Raw genomic sequence first — 17951 nt, forward strand, 5'->3', positions numbered from 1 at the left:
CTGGGCTGTAGCTATTTACCACCTGGTTGGAAGTGGCAGGCTGTGCCCAACAATTACCCACCAGGGCTAAAGGGAAGAGGCTTGCCCTTGCTCAGATGAGATCCTCCCTGCTCCAGGTGTATAAGACATGCCAAGCTGGGCCCTTTTTAAGGACAGTGTAGAGTGGTCCAGCTAGAGGGGGCTCCAGTTCAAGGAGCCACTCTAGTGGCTCTCTGTGCATACTCACCTTTTGGTTCTTCTTGGGCACAAACCCCAAGCAGTGATGCGCCATGAAAAGGAAGTTGATGATGAAGTAAAGGAAGGCGAGGAAGCTGTGCAACCACAGGAGCTTGCTTCTGCGGGGAACGAGAAGCAGGGGGTGCTCAGGGCCCACCCAGCACAAAATCTCCTGGGCACACCCACTGGGAGTCCGGACACTCAGGTGCTTTGGAAGGGGTGGCAGTGACGAGGAGAAGTGGCTGTCTCACTCCAGCTACTGCTGGCTAACATACAGTATGTACTTCCTATGTATCAAACGCCCAGGATGAGGCTAAGTGCTTCCCATGCATTTTCCATTAGACTCATAACCACATGAAAGTGGGACTGGGATTATCTTCATTTTCCCCATAATGAAATCAGGGCCAGCGTGGGCAGGTGATGTGCCCAAGGTCACTCAGCAATGGCAGAGCTGGGAGGTGAGCCCAGGGCTGCTGAAGCACTTAGATTCTTCATTGCTATGTCACACTCAGGCCAAGCTGAGGGGCTGCCAGAGCTCTGTGCTGAGGAGAGACCTGAGGTCATATGCAGGCCTGGTAGGAAGGAGGGTCCTGACTTCTGAGCTGTGCCTTCCTGAGGCAGGAAGAGTGGGCACACTGGAGCTATGTGTCCACCCAGCTTCTAACTCACGTGACATGGCCCCCAGGCCACTAGCCAGGATTCTGCTCAGAAATGCTGGTGGCCTTACTTGGTGTGGTTTCAGGAGAGAAAAGCCACCTTGCTATAAAGCGTCTCCTCTACCCCATCACAGTGCATGACTTCTCACATGCACTCCATATCCAGCCAGATGTCTTCATCCTTGGAGAAGGCAAGATTCCATGGTCTCTAAGGAACTTTCCAGCTCACTGCTCATGTGGATTTATGGATATTGAAGGCTTTTGCTGCTCTATTAAAGTTTGCTTCTTGCTGGGCAGGTGTGGACACCTTAAACCTGAGGGGATTCTAGAAGCTGTCTCTGCTCCGGTGTTGGCAGCACCAGGAGTGGGGGTGGGGGAGTGCTGGGAGGGGGAGCTGGCTGAAAGGGGATGTAAGAGGATACAGTGGCCCCATTCTGCTGATTTTGGAGTTTTGGCTGAACCTGAGAATGGGTTGTCAGGGTACAGGGGACAGAAAGCTTGGGGAAGAAGAGGTGGGACAGGTGTGTGTGAGACCCCACCTGCTAGAACTGCTTCTTTAGCTTTGTCAGGAAGTCAAGCAAGCCTGGCCAAGACACTGAATGGGCCTATTTTCTCAGCATGTCACAGGAGGGCCAAGTTTGGCTCAGTACAGAATGGTTTGGTCATCAATCATGTTTGGTGATGTTCAAGTCAGTAGGCTTCTGGACCATGAGGGCTGAAGGGGTTTGGCGATCATGTTCAACAGTCCCACCCCCATCAGAGATGAGGATGGGAGCTTAGAGAGGGAAGGTGTATTGCCTCAGATCCATACTAGTTAATGGCAGAGATGGTATGAATCCAAGTTCTAAGAAGCCTCTGGTCTTTTGCTCTGTGGGAATCACACAGGAGCACTGTTAGGCTTATGCTTCACTCATGGATACAGAAGGTTGACTTGAACCTACTGATATGCAGGGGAAATAGTACCGTAAGCCTCTACACTGTATAAGATCTTTGCCCTGAGGGCTGAGTGTACTAAGCAAATAGGAGTATCTCTCCTAGTCTTTAGGAGAGGCTTGTTTGAATAGTTACACTCATTACAGAGAGAGAGACACTGAGGCACCAAGAGTCCTTCCCCACCAAGAGAATATGACTTTTGATATTCTACTCAGGACCTGGAATCATTGGGAAATCAGGCCTCTCTCAACAGGAGAGTGGTCCCTACATGGTCCTTCTTTCCTCACAGACACCCCCAGGCAGTAGAGTGCAAGGTAAGAAGATCAGGTACCTACTCTGTGGAGACATTGACAATGGTGGTCCGACCAAAGTGACTGTTCCACTCTGAAAGAGAAGAAAGGGGATGACCTTGAGCCTGGCTGCCTGGGAGCTGTGGTGCACCAGAATTCAAGGTTCCAGAATGAATGCCTGGGGTCTAGAGATGCTTGCCCATATCCTGTTCTTCCTTCTAGTTCCCCAGAGCTCACCCCACCTCCAACAGAAACAGCAGAGGCTCCCTCTGCTCCCTGGTACTGCTGCCTGGGACTCCCAGGCCATAAAGGGGCTGAGTCTCACGTGGCATCACCACTGACCAATGGCATATAGCAGACACCCGGCAAATGCTTGTTGAAGGAACTTGGCTGTCGTGTCAGCAGCAGAATGATGAAATGAGCAACAATGGCACTACACCACCAGAGCTCCCAACAATGTTACTGCTGACAGCAATCACAAGAGCCCAAACTCTGGGCAAGGTGGCTGCCTCATTCAAACACAGTAAGTCTTCCTGGCCAAGTACGTTCATTAGTTGGTTGGTTTTGACATCTCCGGGTTTTATGGAATGTGTCTAAAACTCCTACATTATATTTTCATTGCCAACATACTAGCTTTTAGGATGAGAAGCTGGAAAGACATGACTCAGAAGTTATTTACTCTAGTAGTGGAGTTGAATGGCAGGGACATCCCTTATGCTGCACTGAATTAATTAGAGGCCACCTCTGGCTGAGGAGAAATGGGAAGGAAACAGGAATCAAGGTAAGCTGGTTGTACCAACCTAGTTACATAGCCTACATACAGCTCTATCTATCTTCATAATGCTAAGTGAGATACTGGCTGCAATTCACTGAACACCTATTATGTCTTGGACATTGTGCTAGGAACTGACATGCATTATGTCCCAGTCCCCCTGACAGTCGAGGAAATGAGGCTTGGAGAGACTGATCACTGAATATAACATTAAATTGCTTGCCAGGTTGGGTAAAGGTGTTTCCTAGGAGGTAGGTGTGGGCAAAACTTGTGGAGCCACAATTTACAGCCACGTTTTTCTGTCCTCAAAGTAAATCCTCACCTATGATGTTATTTGGTTGAAAGGATTTACCATTATGACAAGTGTAGGTAGAAGTTCTACCTGAGGCAAATTCTGCACTTACGGTGCTGTGTCTATTGGAGTGAAATTCGGTTCAGGGATCTTTGCAGTGGGTCACATGTCATAAAAGGGACTCCATGACCCCCTGACCAGGTGCAGGTGTGGTCATGAATGAACATTCCATTTCAGACGGAATTAGTACTATATGCTTACTATGTCCCAGGCCTTGGGTCACACACCTTCAACTATGTGACAACATGGGTATCGTCTCCAGTGCCTGAGTGAGAAAACTGAAACACAGATTGCCTAACATCATACAACTAACTGCCCCCCAAAACCCCAATACAAACTCATTGTTATTAAGTCAATCCCAACTCATGGCGAGCTCAGAGTACAACTGAGCTCCACAGTTTTCTTGGCTACAGTATTTATGGAATCAAATGCCAGGCATTTCTTCTATGGTGCCACTGGGTGGGTCTGAACTACCAAATTTTAGGTCAGTAGTCAAGTGCAAACCATCTGTGCCACCTACAAACCTTCACTAACTGCCAGAGTTGAGAGTAAAATCCAGATTTCTAAACCTCAAGACTCAAACTCTGTCTCACCTACCAAGATACTCAGTGGGTCTAGTCACCCAGACCCCAGTGCCCTGCTGAGCTCCACCTACCCAGAACAGTTCCAAAATAGTTGATGGGCAAAATGATCCCCAAGGAGGGGATGCAGAGGATGAGCACGAAGATGATGAGGTGGTACTGGAACATGATGTAGATGCGGGCATCATCACCACATTTGTTGATCAGATCCTCATTCCTAGAAAAGACACACAAGGAAGGACATTTTTGGGAGTCAGGGTGGCCACAGGTTAAGTTGTGGGGAGGTGCAGGAAAGGGGGGAAGATTACCAACACCCCACCACCACCAAGTTTTAATTGAAATAAAACAAAAAATTTGCACCCTTCTTGTTAAGGCCTCAGTTATGCCCAAAATGTATTTAACTGAATTTCGCAGGCATTTCAAAGTGCCTAAGGCATTTGACTGCTAACCAGAAGGCTGGTGGTTCAAACCCACCAGCCATCCTCAGAAGGAAGATTGGGCAATCTACTTCTGTAGAGACACTGCCTCGGAAACCCAAAGAAGGGTCACTATGAGTCGGATCTGACTCGACAGCAGCGAGTTTGGCTTGTTTTTTTTGGTCAAAGATAGAGGTTATAGAGACAACAGCAGTGAGTTTGGCTTGCTTTTTTTGGTCAAAGGTAGAGGTTATAGAGAAACATTCAGCAAACAGGAAGCACTCTTGCAATCAAACATGCATTCTTTTATTACTTCTTCAAATGTTTTCGAGTGCTTGTTTGGTGTGGGCACTGGATAAGGCACTAATGATACCAAGATGCATCCTATTTTAAAAAAAAAAGTTCCTTTAAATTCTCTGAATTAAATAGTAATACCTGAAAACCACAATGAGCTAGCACTTTACAGTGACAGACTGGCTAAATTTAAAAGTTGGACAATACCAAGTGTTGACATGGATGTGGGACATTGGGATCTCTCTAACACTCATGGGTGTGTGCACTGGCATAGCATTTTGGCAAACAGTTGACATTACCTAGTGAAGTTGACTTGAGATACACCGCATGGCCTAGCAAGTCCAGTCTTATGTTTATACATGCACATGTACAACAAAAGACATGCACAAGAATCTCAAAGATGTATTACTTAAAACAGCCCTAAACCAAACATCCTAAATGTCTACCAACGATAGGACACATGAATTGTGATACACACATACATATTATATAGTGATAAAAAGGAATGACTCTTAGCTAAACCTCACAAAACAATGTTGAATGAGACATGAAACATACCAGTCATAAAAAAAGAAATAAATAAAAAAGATACATCTGTAAAAAAAAAAAAAATAGACAATACTGAACTATATTAAACAGGATACTGGTCACCTTTGGGAAGGAGGGAGGGGCTAGGGGCTGAGAGGGAGCAGATGGAGGGCTTCTGGCAATGTTATAATTCTCAATTCAGATGGTGGCTGCATAGGTTTTGCTTTGTGATAATTGAGGTGTACATTTATTTTTGTGCACATTTCTGTATGTGTGCTGTGCTTAAATTAAAAAAAAAAAAAATTTAAGTGGGTATCATCTCCAGTGTCCACGTGAGAGAAGTGAAGTGTGGCTTGCCTAATGTCATGGAGCTACTGCCTGCCCCAAAACCAAACTTTGGAAAACACACAAGAATAGGAAATAATTTGCTTACTATCTCATCAAGCCCATGACAATGGCTATTAAGCATTTTGGTGAATTTTCTTTCATTTTTGTCATGCTGGTTTTACGTAGTGACTCTGTTTAAATGGCATTTGATAGATTGCTCCTTTGCTTCACATTTAATCTGAGGTCATTTCCTATATAGTTTTACATTTTATCTAAATGTCAAAATTCTTCCCATTAAGGCCCAGATCAAAACCATGCATTTCCTAAAACTCTGTGTTGAAATGAATTTCACTCTCTCCCATACGCCTTCTGTACAGTAACTATGACCTCCCCACAATGACTTATATGTGATGAGTCTTGTTAATCTTCGGTTTTCTAACTAGAAACAGGTTTCTATGCTGGGACTCTAGCTTACTTGTCCCTCTCAGTAAATGTCCTGAACTGTCTTCTATGACCTTGCTCGCAGAGGGTGCTGGATGCACACTGCAGCCCCTACCTTCCTCCCTTCCCTGATGGCAGGTTCTGGATGGAGGGGCGCTCAGTGACCGGGGGCCTCAGGAACAGGGTGGGGGAGGATATACACAGCTGCATACACTGACCTCTGATTGATACCTACCGGGCCACTCACACAGAGGCACACACACAAATGCATACAGTCATCTCAATGTGTCATTTTATACTCGCACGCCCCCCATAGGGACACAGAGATGCCTACCCCCATGAAGTTTGCACATACCCTATTCCCACCCAAAATGGACCCTTCCTTTCTCTCCCTGTGTATACCCATTGACGTGTCAGCAGGCAGTGGCAAAAATCCATAAAGTCAGCCCCAAACATCCCCCTAAACCCAGGGGTCACTGAGTCGATTCTGACTCACGGTGACCTGGTGGGTGTCCGAGCAGAACCGTGCTCCATGGGGTTTTCAATGGCTGAGTTTTCAGATGTAGATCACCAGTCCTTTCTTCCCAGGCACCTCTGGGTGGACTTGACCCACCAATGTTTCAGTTGGCAGTCAAGTATATCAACCATTTGCACCACCCAGGAGCTCCCAAACTATCCCAGAGGGTTCCTTTTCTCTGGGACTTGATATGTAGTCAGCCCGGGCGGGGCCACACATCCCAGTTTTCCCTCTTGCTTACCCAAGTGAGGAAGGTAGCTAGTTTGTCATCATGTCACTGCTCCTGTCATTCATGTATGTGGCCAAACCCAGGAATTTATATCCAGCTTGTACTTCCTCCCAGGGTAACACCTCCAGATGTTCAAAGCAGTGTCACCGGGAGGGAGGGAGAGACTGGAGATGGGCTTTTATCTATCTCTCTTTATTTATGTTAGCTTGTGCATGCTTAAAAAACTAACAGAGAAAACCAAGGAAGCAGCCAAGAAATCATCTCCCCTTCACTCCCGCAGGTGTAGCTAAGAGTAAAGAATAGAGAGGCAGATGTTGAACCATAGAACTAGTCACATCATTTCCTGGGGACACTGCTTCATGATCCGTAAGGACTGGAAGGCTATCACTTGGGTTGGGGGCAAGCATCAGAGGCCATCGTTCCTAAGCCCATCTCGGGATTGCCAAGACCCAGTCGAGTGCCCTCACCCCATCAGGCCCTTCAGCAGGTCTGGGGAAACTAGGTGTGGCTCACAGGATGGGGGTGGAGTCTTGCTGCAATGTAGGAGTCCTATGACAAAGCCATTGAGGGGCTAACCACTGAGTGGTGGGCAGGCAGGCACATGAAGGAAGAAGCCCTACCAGCCTTTGCAAACAAGCAGATTAGCAGGCCCAGTCCAGCCCCAGTGCAACAGGGGTGCAGTGAGGAGGCACAGGGCAACAAAGGGCTCTGGAGGAGGGGTCTGCAGGATGAGCAGGACAGCACAGATGGGGGAGAGCCCAAGATCACACAGGGCTCTGAAGTGGAGGCAGAGCTGTGTACGTGTGTGTGCGTGTTTGTGCATGCATGTGTACACATGTGTGCAGGTGTACATGCGTGTGCAGGTGTTGGACCTGTGTATATGTGTGCCCATATGCAGTGGTGCACAGAGCTCTGACGAAGAGTCCCTGGTTGGCCGAATCATCTGCCTGGTATGAGGGAATCAGGAAAGCACAGATCATTTGGGGTCTTTTCCTCATCAGACGGGGTCTGAGCACTAAAGTGATCTAGAAGGTGAGGTGGGCAAGGGACTTGCCTTCTGTCATCAGGTACTGGAGCCAAGAGAGGGCACCACCCTCTCTGCACTGAAGCGATCTAAAGGTGAGGTGGGCAAGGGACCTGCCTTCTGTAATGAAGGCCTGGAGCCGAGAGAGGGCACCTGCTCCTCTGCTAGATCTTGACAAATAGGATTCATGATGTTCACAGAGATAAGACAACGAGCATGGCAGCAAGGGTTCCTTCTTCTGGTGTGCGGTTCATAAAAGCACGTTTACAACCATGAAAGCAATGATTCTGCTGTTTTCTATGATCCTTTCCTGGGGGCTGTGGCTTGCTCTGTCCCTATTTCACCAACTATAACTCCATCTATGCTCTTTGCAGCCCAGGAAAGCCTCCCCTGCCTGGGCTGGCCCTGGAGATCTACAGAGCTTGGATCAGCAAGGTCAGCCAAGGCTGCTGCTGTTGGGTGCTGTCGAGTCAATTCCCATTCACAGCAACACCTAGTGACAGAGAAGAACTGCCCCATGGGGTTTCCTAGGCTGTGATCTTTGTAAGAACAGATCACCAGGTCTTATCTCCCTTGCAGCTGCTGGGTGGGCTCAAACCGCCAATCTTCCCATTAGCAGCTGATTATTAACTGTTGTGCCACCAGGGATCCTCCAACCAGGGCTGGTGACTGCTAGTTTTGGCAGGAAGACCTTCCCTCCACCCCCAAAGGCAACACCATCACAAGCTCAGAAAGTTCCGGCACTTACTTCATGGTTATGCTGTTGAAGAACCAGGAACACAAACCCTGGGGAAAAAGAAAAGAAACTGTGAGAAAATCCAGCCCCAGGCCTGCCTAACCAGCTCTGTCACCCCAGACAATGTCCAGAAGGGGCTTCCTTCCCAGGTGACAGGCTGCAGGAACAAGTCTGGTCCAGGGAGGAACTGGCTCAGGATGGCAGCAGCAATGACGCTGAAGGAGAGAAGGTCTCTCCTCAAGTGAGTGGACATTCCTACCCCCAGCCTTCCTGTTATGGAAAATATGGCCTTAGAGGGTGGGCCTAGAACTGGAGGCGGAGAAAGGCCTCCTGGGGTGGACATCTGTTGCTTTTCAGTCAGTTCCTCCTCGCTTCCATCTGGTAAAAGCCCTCTCCCCCACCGATGCATGTGGTCTGGTGGGCTGCCCACCTAGTGACCAGCTGACTGATAGGAATATGACCCAAGTGGGGCTAATCACAGTTCTCTTAAGGGGATTGATATGGGTGTTGTGGGGGAGGGAGAGAAGGACAGAGAGAGAGAGAGAGACTCCCTCCCTCTGAGTTCCAGCACCTCAGTAAACACAAGAAGCTTGGAGTGGCTTGGGGCCAACTTTGGTACCCTGTGCAGAGAACTAGTCTGAGAAAAAAGCCTGCTCAGAGGAGAGAGGACAAGAGAGGGTGGTTCTGGTGTCACGGGTGGACTTCTTGGATTTAGCTAGTTGTTCCTGAAGCAGCACCCTTTCTTGGATTTCCTCACCATGAAACCATAAATTGAAGCCCCTAGGTTGTATGAGGGAGCTCTGGTAGCGCAGTGCCTAAGGCACTTGACTGCTAACCAGAAGGGTGGCGGTTCAAACCCACCAGTCACTCCTCGGAAGGAAGATGGGGCAATCTACTTCCATAGTGATACTGCCTCGGAAACCCAAGGAGGGGTCGCTATGAGTTGGGTCTGACTCGATGGCACATAAAAACAACAACAACAACAGGTGGTACAACTAATGTGCTTGGCTGCTAATCAAAAGACTGGTGGTTCAAGTCCACCCTGAGGCACCTGGAAGAAAGGCCTTTTCTACTTCTAAAAAGTCAGTCAGTGAAAAGCCCATGGAGGGGAGCTCTACTTGGACAGACATAGGGTTACCATGAGTGGGAATTAACTAAATGGCAACTAGTGAGCTGATAAGGTGAACCACACATTACCCTTTTGTTGTAAAGTGAGTTTGAGCTACATTTCTTCTCTTGCACCTGAGAGTCCTTTCAAATAAACTTTCTCTTGGGGTCTTGTTGTCTGGAGTTTCTGGGGGTGGAGCAAAGGTGACTTCTGAGAGAGTCAGCTCAGGAAGGTTGTACATGAGGGTAAGTTGGGCCTCAAGGGTCTAGAGGACCCTAGAAGCTACCAGATCTGGTAGCTGGTTGAGTTACCTTGGTGCATGCTTCCTTCTGGGATCTCAGAGGGTTTAGTAACCTTGGAATGGTTGTAGCCCTTGAATGGCCCCATTTGGGTTACATGCACACTGGTGAATCAGGGCCAGGACACTTGGTGGACAGTTCCCCTGGAACCAGACTGGGGAAAGAGCATTTCCCAGAGTGAGGCAATGAGATGCTAACAAAAGAAGGGAAAGAATTCCTTTACCTTCTTCAGCACGAGGCCCACCTTCTAAGTTCTCTCCCCACGTGTGGGGACTGATGGTGGGGAATGTCCACTCACTCCAGGGGAGACTATCTCCTGGCGAGGGCCAGGGTGCTAAGATAAGGAAGGTGTCCAGATGTGAGTGAGAGCAAGAAGGGAAGAGCTTGATGGCAGTAGCCTCAGGTGGGGAAGGGAGTGGGTCTCTGGACAAGAGCTGGGCTGAGTGGGCCAGCCATTCCTCCCTGCATGGAGAGCTTCTCCACTGCCCATTTTTGGACAAATAAGGGTGTGTGTGATTAAGGGAGCAAGTAGGTTTCCTGATAGCCCCTCATGGTTATAGCCAGTTGAGGACAAAGCTTCATGGGAATGCACTTCTTGGTGCACTCCTTCCATGGACATGCAATACCTTCCATGGACAGTTGAACAGATGTATGCTACACACCAGCATGTACATACACATGTATGCAGGACAGGATCCCAGGTACAAAGCTCTTTGAATAAATGTTTGATCTATGAAAGGGCACAAGTCATGAGTAGAGTGTGGCCTATGTACCCCTGAAAATCGCATTGGCATAGATGTGCTGTCTTTCACGCATGCGTGCGTACACACACACACACTCTATCATGTAGCCCTAAAATGCATAAACCATTCAGAAAACTTAGCAGCAAGCCCAAGATGCGGACACCCCGTCTTCTCCCTGGTCCTGAAGGAAATGGCCCATAGATTCCCAGGAGCCAGCTTAGGTGACAAAATCACACTGACAGTGGCCAGTGCCCTCCCCTCCACCTGACACATAAGGCAGTGAGCCCGGCCTTGACTTGCTCACGGGGTGTGCTGTGGTGAGGCCCTCTGGACACCCACATGTCTGGCCCTGGTGAGGTGCTCATCCTGGTCAGGCCTCACTGCACCCTCACTGCATCCGCTGCACGTCTAATTCCTTCCTTCAGTTTGATCTCCCTACTGCTGCCATGGTGATTTATCTTCTTAAATATTTTAAAAATAAAATGATCTTTTTGTCATTGTACAAAAAAAAAGAAGAAGTGATGTTTCTAAAAACAAACCTGAGAACAACCTTGCGAGGTAGGTGTTACTGCCCTCATTCTACCAATGAAGTCTCCGAGAGATGAAGTAACTTATCTGACACCTCACTTTGTAAGGGGCACATCCTGGCAAGTAAAGGGACCTGGGCTCTTGAGGATCACTAACAGAAGGAATGTGGTTCGCTGCAACCAACAAGTATTTATGAGATGCTACGAGGTGCTGGGTACAGTGATGAGTCAAACCATGGTCAGTACCTGTGTTCACTGGGGGAAGGAGACGTTAACTACATTGATTATGCAGATAAAGAAGCATCGCAGGCTGAGTTAAGAGCTTTGAAGAAAAAAAACAAGTTTTTCATGAGCACATAACATGGACCTAGGTGGGGTGGTCAGGACTTCCAGGCAAAGTGCTGTTTGAGCTGAAATATGAAGAAACGGTGGGCGTGTTACCTCAGAGAAGGGTCACAGGAGAAGAGGGAGAGGGAAGAGCATATGAAGGGCCCTGTGGTGGGAAGGAGGTGCCACTTTGGGGGATCTTTAGATGGCAGTGTGGCTGGTGGGAGGAGGGAGATGCAGCTGGGCAGGTGGGCAAGAGGCCAAACCAGCAGGCCATGCAGGGCCACCTGCAATTTATTTCCAGGAGCATTAGGAAGCTGTTAAAGGTTCACATAAGGGAATGAGGAGTTCTCAGCTATGAGGCTCACTCTGGATGCAGGTGGAAAATGGATGTGGTAGGGGCCAGGCATGGACATAAAGACTCAATTAGAGCAGCTCATCCAAGAAAGAGATTGATGGAGGCCTGGACTTGGAGAGGGTGGGGGAGATGAAGAGAAACCAGACTGGGATGATAAATGCACTAGGATTTGATGATGGAGTAGCTGTGTTCAGGGGGTGGACAAGAGCCAGGGAAGTGCACCTAGGTGCATGGGGGGAAAGTCTGAGACTGGGGATCCAGGGGCAGGTGGGGTGGAGGGGTATCATGGCACGGTTTGGACACAATGGGTTGGAATGCCTCTACAATATCCACAGGAGGATGTTTTGAAGGTTGTTGGATACATGGAGCTAGAACCCAGAGGGAAGTTTTGCTGGAGACATACATTTAGGGGGTATCAGATGGCAACTGAATCTGTGGCTGTGGATGACATTGCCCAAGAGAGGAAGTACAGAGGGAGAGGAGAGCAGGGCTTAGGACTGAACTATGGGGACTCCAGTTGTGGAGGAGAGTCCTACAAAGGAGAGTAAGGAACAGACAGGCAGAAGCAAAGCCCAGGGGAATGGCATGGCCCAGAGCAACCAAAAGTCCCTGTTCACAAAGGTAAGATGTCTACAGGGTCACACATTTCTCAGAAATCTTGTAAGATGAGAACGGAGAAATGTCCATTGGACTTAGCAGTGTGAGACCCCTGATGACTTTGGCTGGGTGGCTGGGTAGGGGTGGGTAGAGTCACAGGGCAGATCCAGGTTAGAGTGGGTCAGAGAGTGAGAGAGAGGTGAGAAAATGGAGACAGCAAGGGTAGACAACGCCTTTTTTTTTTTTTTTTTAAAAAGAGTAGAAATCTCCTTCAGGAGTTTAGCTGTGACAGGCAGAGGGAGGCTGGAGACATTGGGGGTTTGGTAGGGCGAAGACAGTTCTCCTCTCTCACTGTACTCTGATCCCTACTCAGCTGCCATTTTATGCCCAGACCTTCCTTACTACCACCTGTATAGGAACTTCTGCCATCACTGTTGAGGACCTCTCTTGTGCCTTATTTTTTTTATTTTTTTATTTATTTTGATTTGGGTGAAGATTTACAGAGTAAATTCACTTTCCATACAGCAGTTCACATATACTTTGTCTCATGTCACTGACCACAGTTTACCACAATGCAACAGCTCCCCTCCCACTTCCTCCCCATAGTTACCTCTTCCCAGTGTCCATGCCTCCATACTCTCCTGCCCCCTGAGCTGTGTCCCTGTGCATAAGCAGCCCTTCCTTCTCCCATGATTGTTCTCTCCAGGGCATGTGTCTACTTGAGGTAAATGTTTAACTCACATGCCTGTCCTTTGTTTGGCTGGAAACCACAGGTGTGGGTTCAATTCCAGACCTGAAGGGCAGCTAGGGGCCATAGTCTCAGTGGTTCCACGAGGCTCTATCAGACCAGCAAACCTGGTCCCCATCTTCTTTTTTTTTTGTCTCCAAATGATTTTGAGTTTTGTTCCACATTGTTCTCCCTCTCTATGCAGGATCTCCTACATCCCTTTCAAGTGGACAACAGTGGTAGCCGGGCACCATCTAGTTCTTCTGATCTCATAGTTGTATACATTGCAGATGGGATGGTGTACCAGTTGCAAAGACTGATTGTTTCCATTAATTTTGGTTTTCTTCTTTCTTCTTGACGAGGAGAGACCCATCGTTGCATCTAGGTGGCAGCTTGCTAGCTTTTAAGAACCCAGTCACTACTCGCCAAAGTAGGAGGTAGAACAATGTTTTGTATAGTTATGTTATGACAATTGAGCTTGATGTCCCTTGTGATTATGGTCCCAAGCCTGCAGGTTCAACTACTCGGTCCTGCTGGGTAGCTGGCTGTGACCAAGCAGTGACCACAACCTTGCCCCTTGTCAGCTCTACTATACACCTGGGAATTCTGCTCATTCACATAAACTTATAGGACCATTGTCTGCCAACCCTATATATGATCTTGGATACACTCCCCATTTCATAGACATACCTAATTGTTTAGCCTGTCCATCTATCTATCCGTCCATATACCCATGTTTGCCTTCACTGACAACTCAGTACTGTATATGCAAAAGGGTTCATATTTGTTGTCTGTACTTCCCATGTACCTCTCTATGTCTTTCTCATCCTCAGTGCTGCCATATTGGTCACTCACCTTCGGTACATTGCCCTTCTCTTCACCCAAATCAATATTTATTTCTGTCTATCTAACAGCATTTCTTGTGCCTTATTTTTTCCTTCATGCACTGTCACCCTCCCATGACCACTGTGTGGTTATCTCCCATCTTGGACAAAAGCATCAAGGTCAGGACTTGGTGAGTTTCCTCACTGCCCAAGGCCCAGTCCCCACACCAGTGGCTCCATACTGTAGGTGCTCCACAGCCAACAGCTGAATGAATGACTAGCTCACAGGGAGGGATGGGCCTTGAATAGGAGGGAATAAGAGAGTGGGAGGAGACAGGAAAAGCTTGGGTGACAGGAGGCTGATGGGATCCCAGCCCCATGATGTGAATCTTCTATGTGAAATGCAAGGTGAGTCCTTGGCAAGAGGAGCAAAAGGACTAGGACTATGAGGAGGATCAGGGATTTGAAAAGCATAAAAAATCCAATTTTAAAAAATCTATCTATTATCAATTATCTAACACTTGGCACCCTAGGAATTAGGTACCATTAATATGTCTTCCAAATGGGGGAACTGAGTAGTTTGTCCAAGGTCACATTGCTGGAAGTGGTTGAATGGGATTAACTCCCAAGACCCTCAACCCTTTCTGGGCACACAAGGGTTGCCTACCTACAGCCAGGACTTCCTTGACCAGGCTCAATGCACTCACCTTGTCCCTGTGTTCCATCTCCAGAGAAATCTCTGAGGGTGATGTCTTCTCACTTTGCTCCCCATAGATCAGCGAGGTCAGGCTGCTGGCCAGAAAGTGGTAGGTAGTGGTAGGGAGGTAGAAAAGGAGAAACAAGGTCTCAGATGCCTGCCTTGCTCTCTGCCCAGAGAAAGGCTCAATGCCTCAGCTCATTGGCTGAGCACATAGTTCTTGATGCAGACAGTCAACACCCCCATTGCCAGGTAGAGAGTGCATCTCAGAAGTCCAGTTCTGGGATCAGAAAGTCTGAGATTGGAGAAGAAAGTGGCCTTATGCCCAGAGATGGCTGCCCTCCAAGTCCCCTTCCTACAGGGAGAGGCAGAGCTTCGGCAGGGGGTGAGTCACCTGCTACAGGTTGGGCACTGGTAGGCCATGCCCTGGGTGGTCCTAGCAGCATGCCCCTCTCAGGGAGCAGCTCACCCATCACAGCCTCCCAACCCCTCCTCACCTGTCATTGTGCATCAGCAGAGCCAGGCGCCCGTAGTCCCACGCAGCTTTCCGGAGGAAGGAGTAAAGCAAAATGATGACCTACAGGTCAGGAAAAGTGATACAGGGCAAGGGAATTCATGGATGCCTTCCCCTCAGGCAGCCCTCTGCACTCCCAAGGGGGAGACCCTGCCCCTGAGGCTCCCAGGGGCTCCCTGAGGCTCCTCCACAAGATGGTGAGCTGTCAGGTAGGGGCCATGCCCTTTGCAATCTTCTACTCCCAGTTCTCAGAGCTTCCTGGAATAGAGTGGATGCTCAGTTTGTTGAATGAAGGAGCTGGTGGCATGTTTAGAGCTATTGGACAAGAACTCCCCTTGGAGATATTATCTAGGAGAGAGAGAAGCAAAGCCCAAGGGCACTGGCTGGATGGACCTTTGGACAATGGCATACAGAAGGGAATCCCAGGAATTCTGACTGTTCCTCCATCCCCCATGTCCCCTGAGGCCCACCCACCTGGGTAGCCCTAGGCAGGACTAGCATTCAGCTGGCTTGCTCAGTATGGCTGGCATTCAAATGAACAACTGGAGCCCCTGCTGTATCACTTGTGAAAGTATGACCATAGCCCTAGCTGAGACCTTGCTGTCTGCCCACCACAGTGCCCAGAACTCACCATCCACAAGAGGATGTTGAGCAACAGCACAGTGGGGACACCCCCAAAGGGCTGCCCCTGGAGGACGGTGTTCCTAGACTGGAAGCAGTCATCAGTCGACATGTTCTGCACCCTCTCCACCACATTCAGGTCACCTGCCAAGACAGGCGTCCTAGGGGGCTCCTTGGTTAACAGAGGGGTCTCCAGGTTCGACATGAGGGCTCACGTCACTTTGCAAAATACAGAACCTGCTGGGGAGTTGAAGGAAAGTCACTTGAGTGTAGCAGCCAGGCAGGGTCTGGATCCCCTCCTATCCCGTGCCCAGTTGCCAGGCTTATAGATGGCTAGCCAATGAAGGAAGGCGCTCAGCCCTGTCCTGGAAAAGAACATGTTCCTTTAGTCCAGGAATGTCATGACAGGACAGCTCAGGTGCCCTGGTGTAGTTTTTATTGTACCACTTGATCCCTTTAAGAAAAGATGTGTAGAATGCATGCCCAAATGGGTCTTTCTAGTCCTACCGTTGTGAAGCCTTTCTTATATCCAAATGAACAAACCTCCCAAAGGTAAGTCAGACCATAGAGTGGAAGTATTCATGTTGGAAGACAGAGGAACTACATCCACAGGCCACTCATGCAGACAGAACTCACTGATGACCCTCTCTAACATCCTCCAATCCAGTTTCTAGGAGAGGCAACAGCTTCTCAGACTACATTAGGTAAGGGTGGTGAGTGCCTGGCATATAGCAGTGACTCAGTAAATGTCACTGTCCTACCTCACACTGCTACCAGGGAGAACAGCACCTGCACACAGGACTGAGCCAATCCAGTGAGCCTGAACATTTTGGGAACACCCAAATGGAGAGCTCAAGGTCATTGGTGTCTATATTCTTCAGGCATGGATAAAAGCAGAAAACATGGATGAAAATTGGAGGGAACAGGTAGCTTGAACTAGGGTTGAGGTTAGGGTTCAAATTAGGTTGCAAGGTTGGTCTGATCCCCAAAGATCATTAATTTTGACTCGATCTCACCTCACACTAGAACTCTTCACTCGCAATCAGGAAAATTAGGCTTATTTATTCATTCAACAAATATTTGGTGAGCATCTGCTTTGTGCCAGACAGATGCTGGTGATGTATCCGTGAAAAAGACCAATCTTTTCCAAGTGGAACTGCCACTCTAGTGGGGAGAAACAGAGCAGGCAGCTAGATTTGTGAGTCTACAGTTGAAAAGAAAAAACTACACCAGACATTTAAATGTGGGCATCACCAGCATATGGGTGGCACTTGAAGGCACAGGGCTCGATCACCAAGGGAGTGAGTTTAGGGAGGACAGAGAAAAGGGGTCTGAGCCTCAGTGTACTCCAAAATGTAGAGGTTGGGCAGATGGAGAGGAAAGAGACTGAGAAGGCAAGAGGAAGAACCAAGAGTGTTGTGCCCTGATAAAAGCCAAATAAAATGTTTAAGGAAAAGGGAATTATCTATTGCACTGACTGGTTAAATAAGATGGCAACTGGGAATTAGCCATGGTTTAAGCAACATGGAGGTCACTGATAGCCAGAGTGGGAAAGGCTTAAGAGACAAGAGGAGAGGAAGTGGAGACAGGGAGCATAAACAACTCTTTCAAAGAGTAACTAGAGGTAGAAGTGGTTAACAGCACATAGTATATGCTGATGGGCATGATCCACTAGGAAAGAAAAATCTGGTGATGTAGGAGAGAGGGGGGAATTGCTGGGACAATGTCTTTAAGAATGTGAGAAGGGTTGGTATCTAGTGCACAGTAGGGAAGTTGGTCTTAGATGAGAGCTGGTAGTTGGTTCATGGTCACAGGAGGGGCAGCTGTGGACATGCACAGGTGCTGCTGGCAGGTGGGTAGATGCGGTGGTGGGAGCTGTGGACAGTCTCTTCTCACTGCTTCTATTTTCTCACTAAAAGAGGGCACAAGGTTTCAGATGAGCATGAGGATGGTGGTGGTAGTGAGGCAACAGATGTGGGATGTCTGAGGACAGGAAAGATGGTACAAATGGAAGTCCAGGGGAGTGAGAGAGCAAATGGATTAGGGGAAATGCAGTAGGACTCCAGGGCAGCATGAAAGGTACGCTGAAGATGATGGTCTTGAATTTCTAATAAGACCAATCAGACTCATTGTGTATTTTTCTCCAACTATATTCATTGTTATGGTTGCAAGCATAGGGAGGCTGATAAAAACCAAAAACTAAACTCACTGCTGTCAAGTTGATTCGACTCATAGCGACCCCTCCTTGGGTTTCCAAGGTGGTATCTCTATGGAAGTAAATTGCCCACTCTTTCTTC

The 17951-nt window shown here is 48.3% G+C and overlaps 1 protein-coding gene across 1 annotated transcript in view; it reads right to left on the reverse strand.

Moving 5' to 3' along the window:
• Window positions 1-15859, reverse strand: part of TMEM63C (transmembrane protein 63C) — a 35791-nt gene extending 19932 nt beyond the window's left edge. The window contains exons 1-7 of the mRNA XM_007941341.2: window positions 15665-15859; window positions 15017-15096; window positions 14530-14611; window positions 8325-8362; window positions 3875-4017; window positions 2141-2189; window positions 227-335 (exon numbers count right to left, since the gene is read on the reverse strand). Coding sequence (XP_007939532.2) covers window positions 227-335; window positions 2141-2189; window positions 3875-4017; window positions 8325-8362; window positions 14530-14611; window positions 15017-15096; window positions 15665-15859 — 696 coding nt within the window. The remainder of the gene's footprint in view (window positions 1-226; window positions 336-2140; window positions 2190-3874; window positions 4018-8324; window positions 8363-14529; window positions 14612-15016; window positions 15097-15664) is intronic.
• Between the last annotated feature and the right edge of the window lie 2092 nt (window positions 15860-17951).

Source organism: Orycteropus afer, unplaced genomic scaffold (genome assembly GCF_000298275.1).
Source record: "Orycteropus afer afer isolate SDZICR_OR568_19922 unplaced genomic scaffold, OryAfe1.0 scaffold00079, whole genome shotgun sequence".
Lineage (NCBI taxonomy): Eukaryota > Metazoa > Chordata > Mammalia > Tubulidentata > Orycteropodidae > Orycteropus > Orycteropus afer.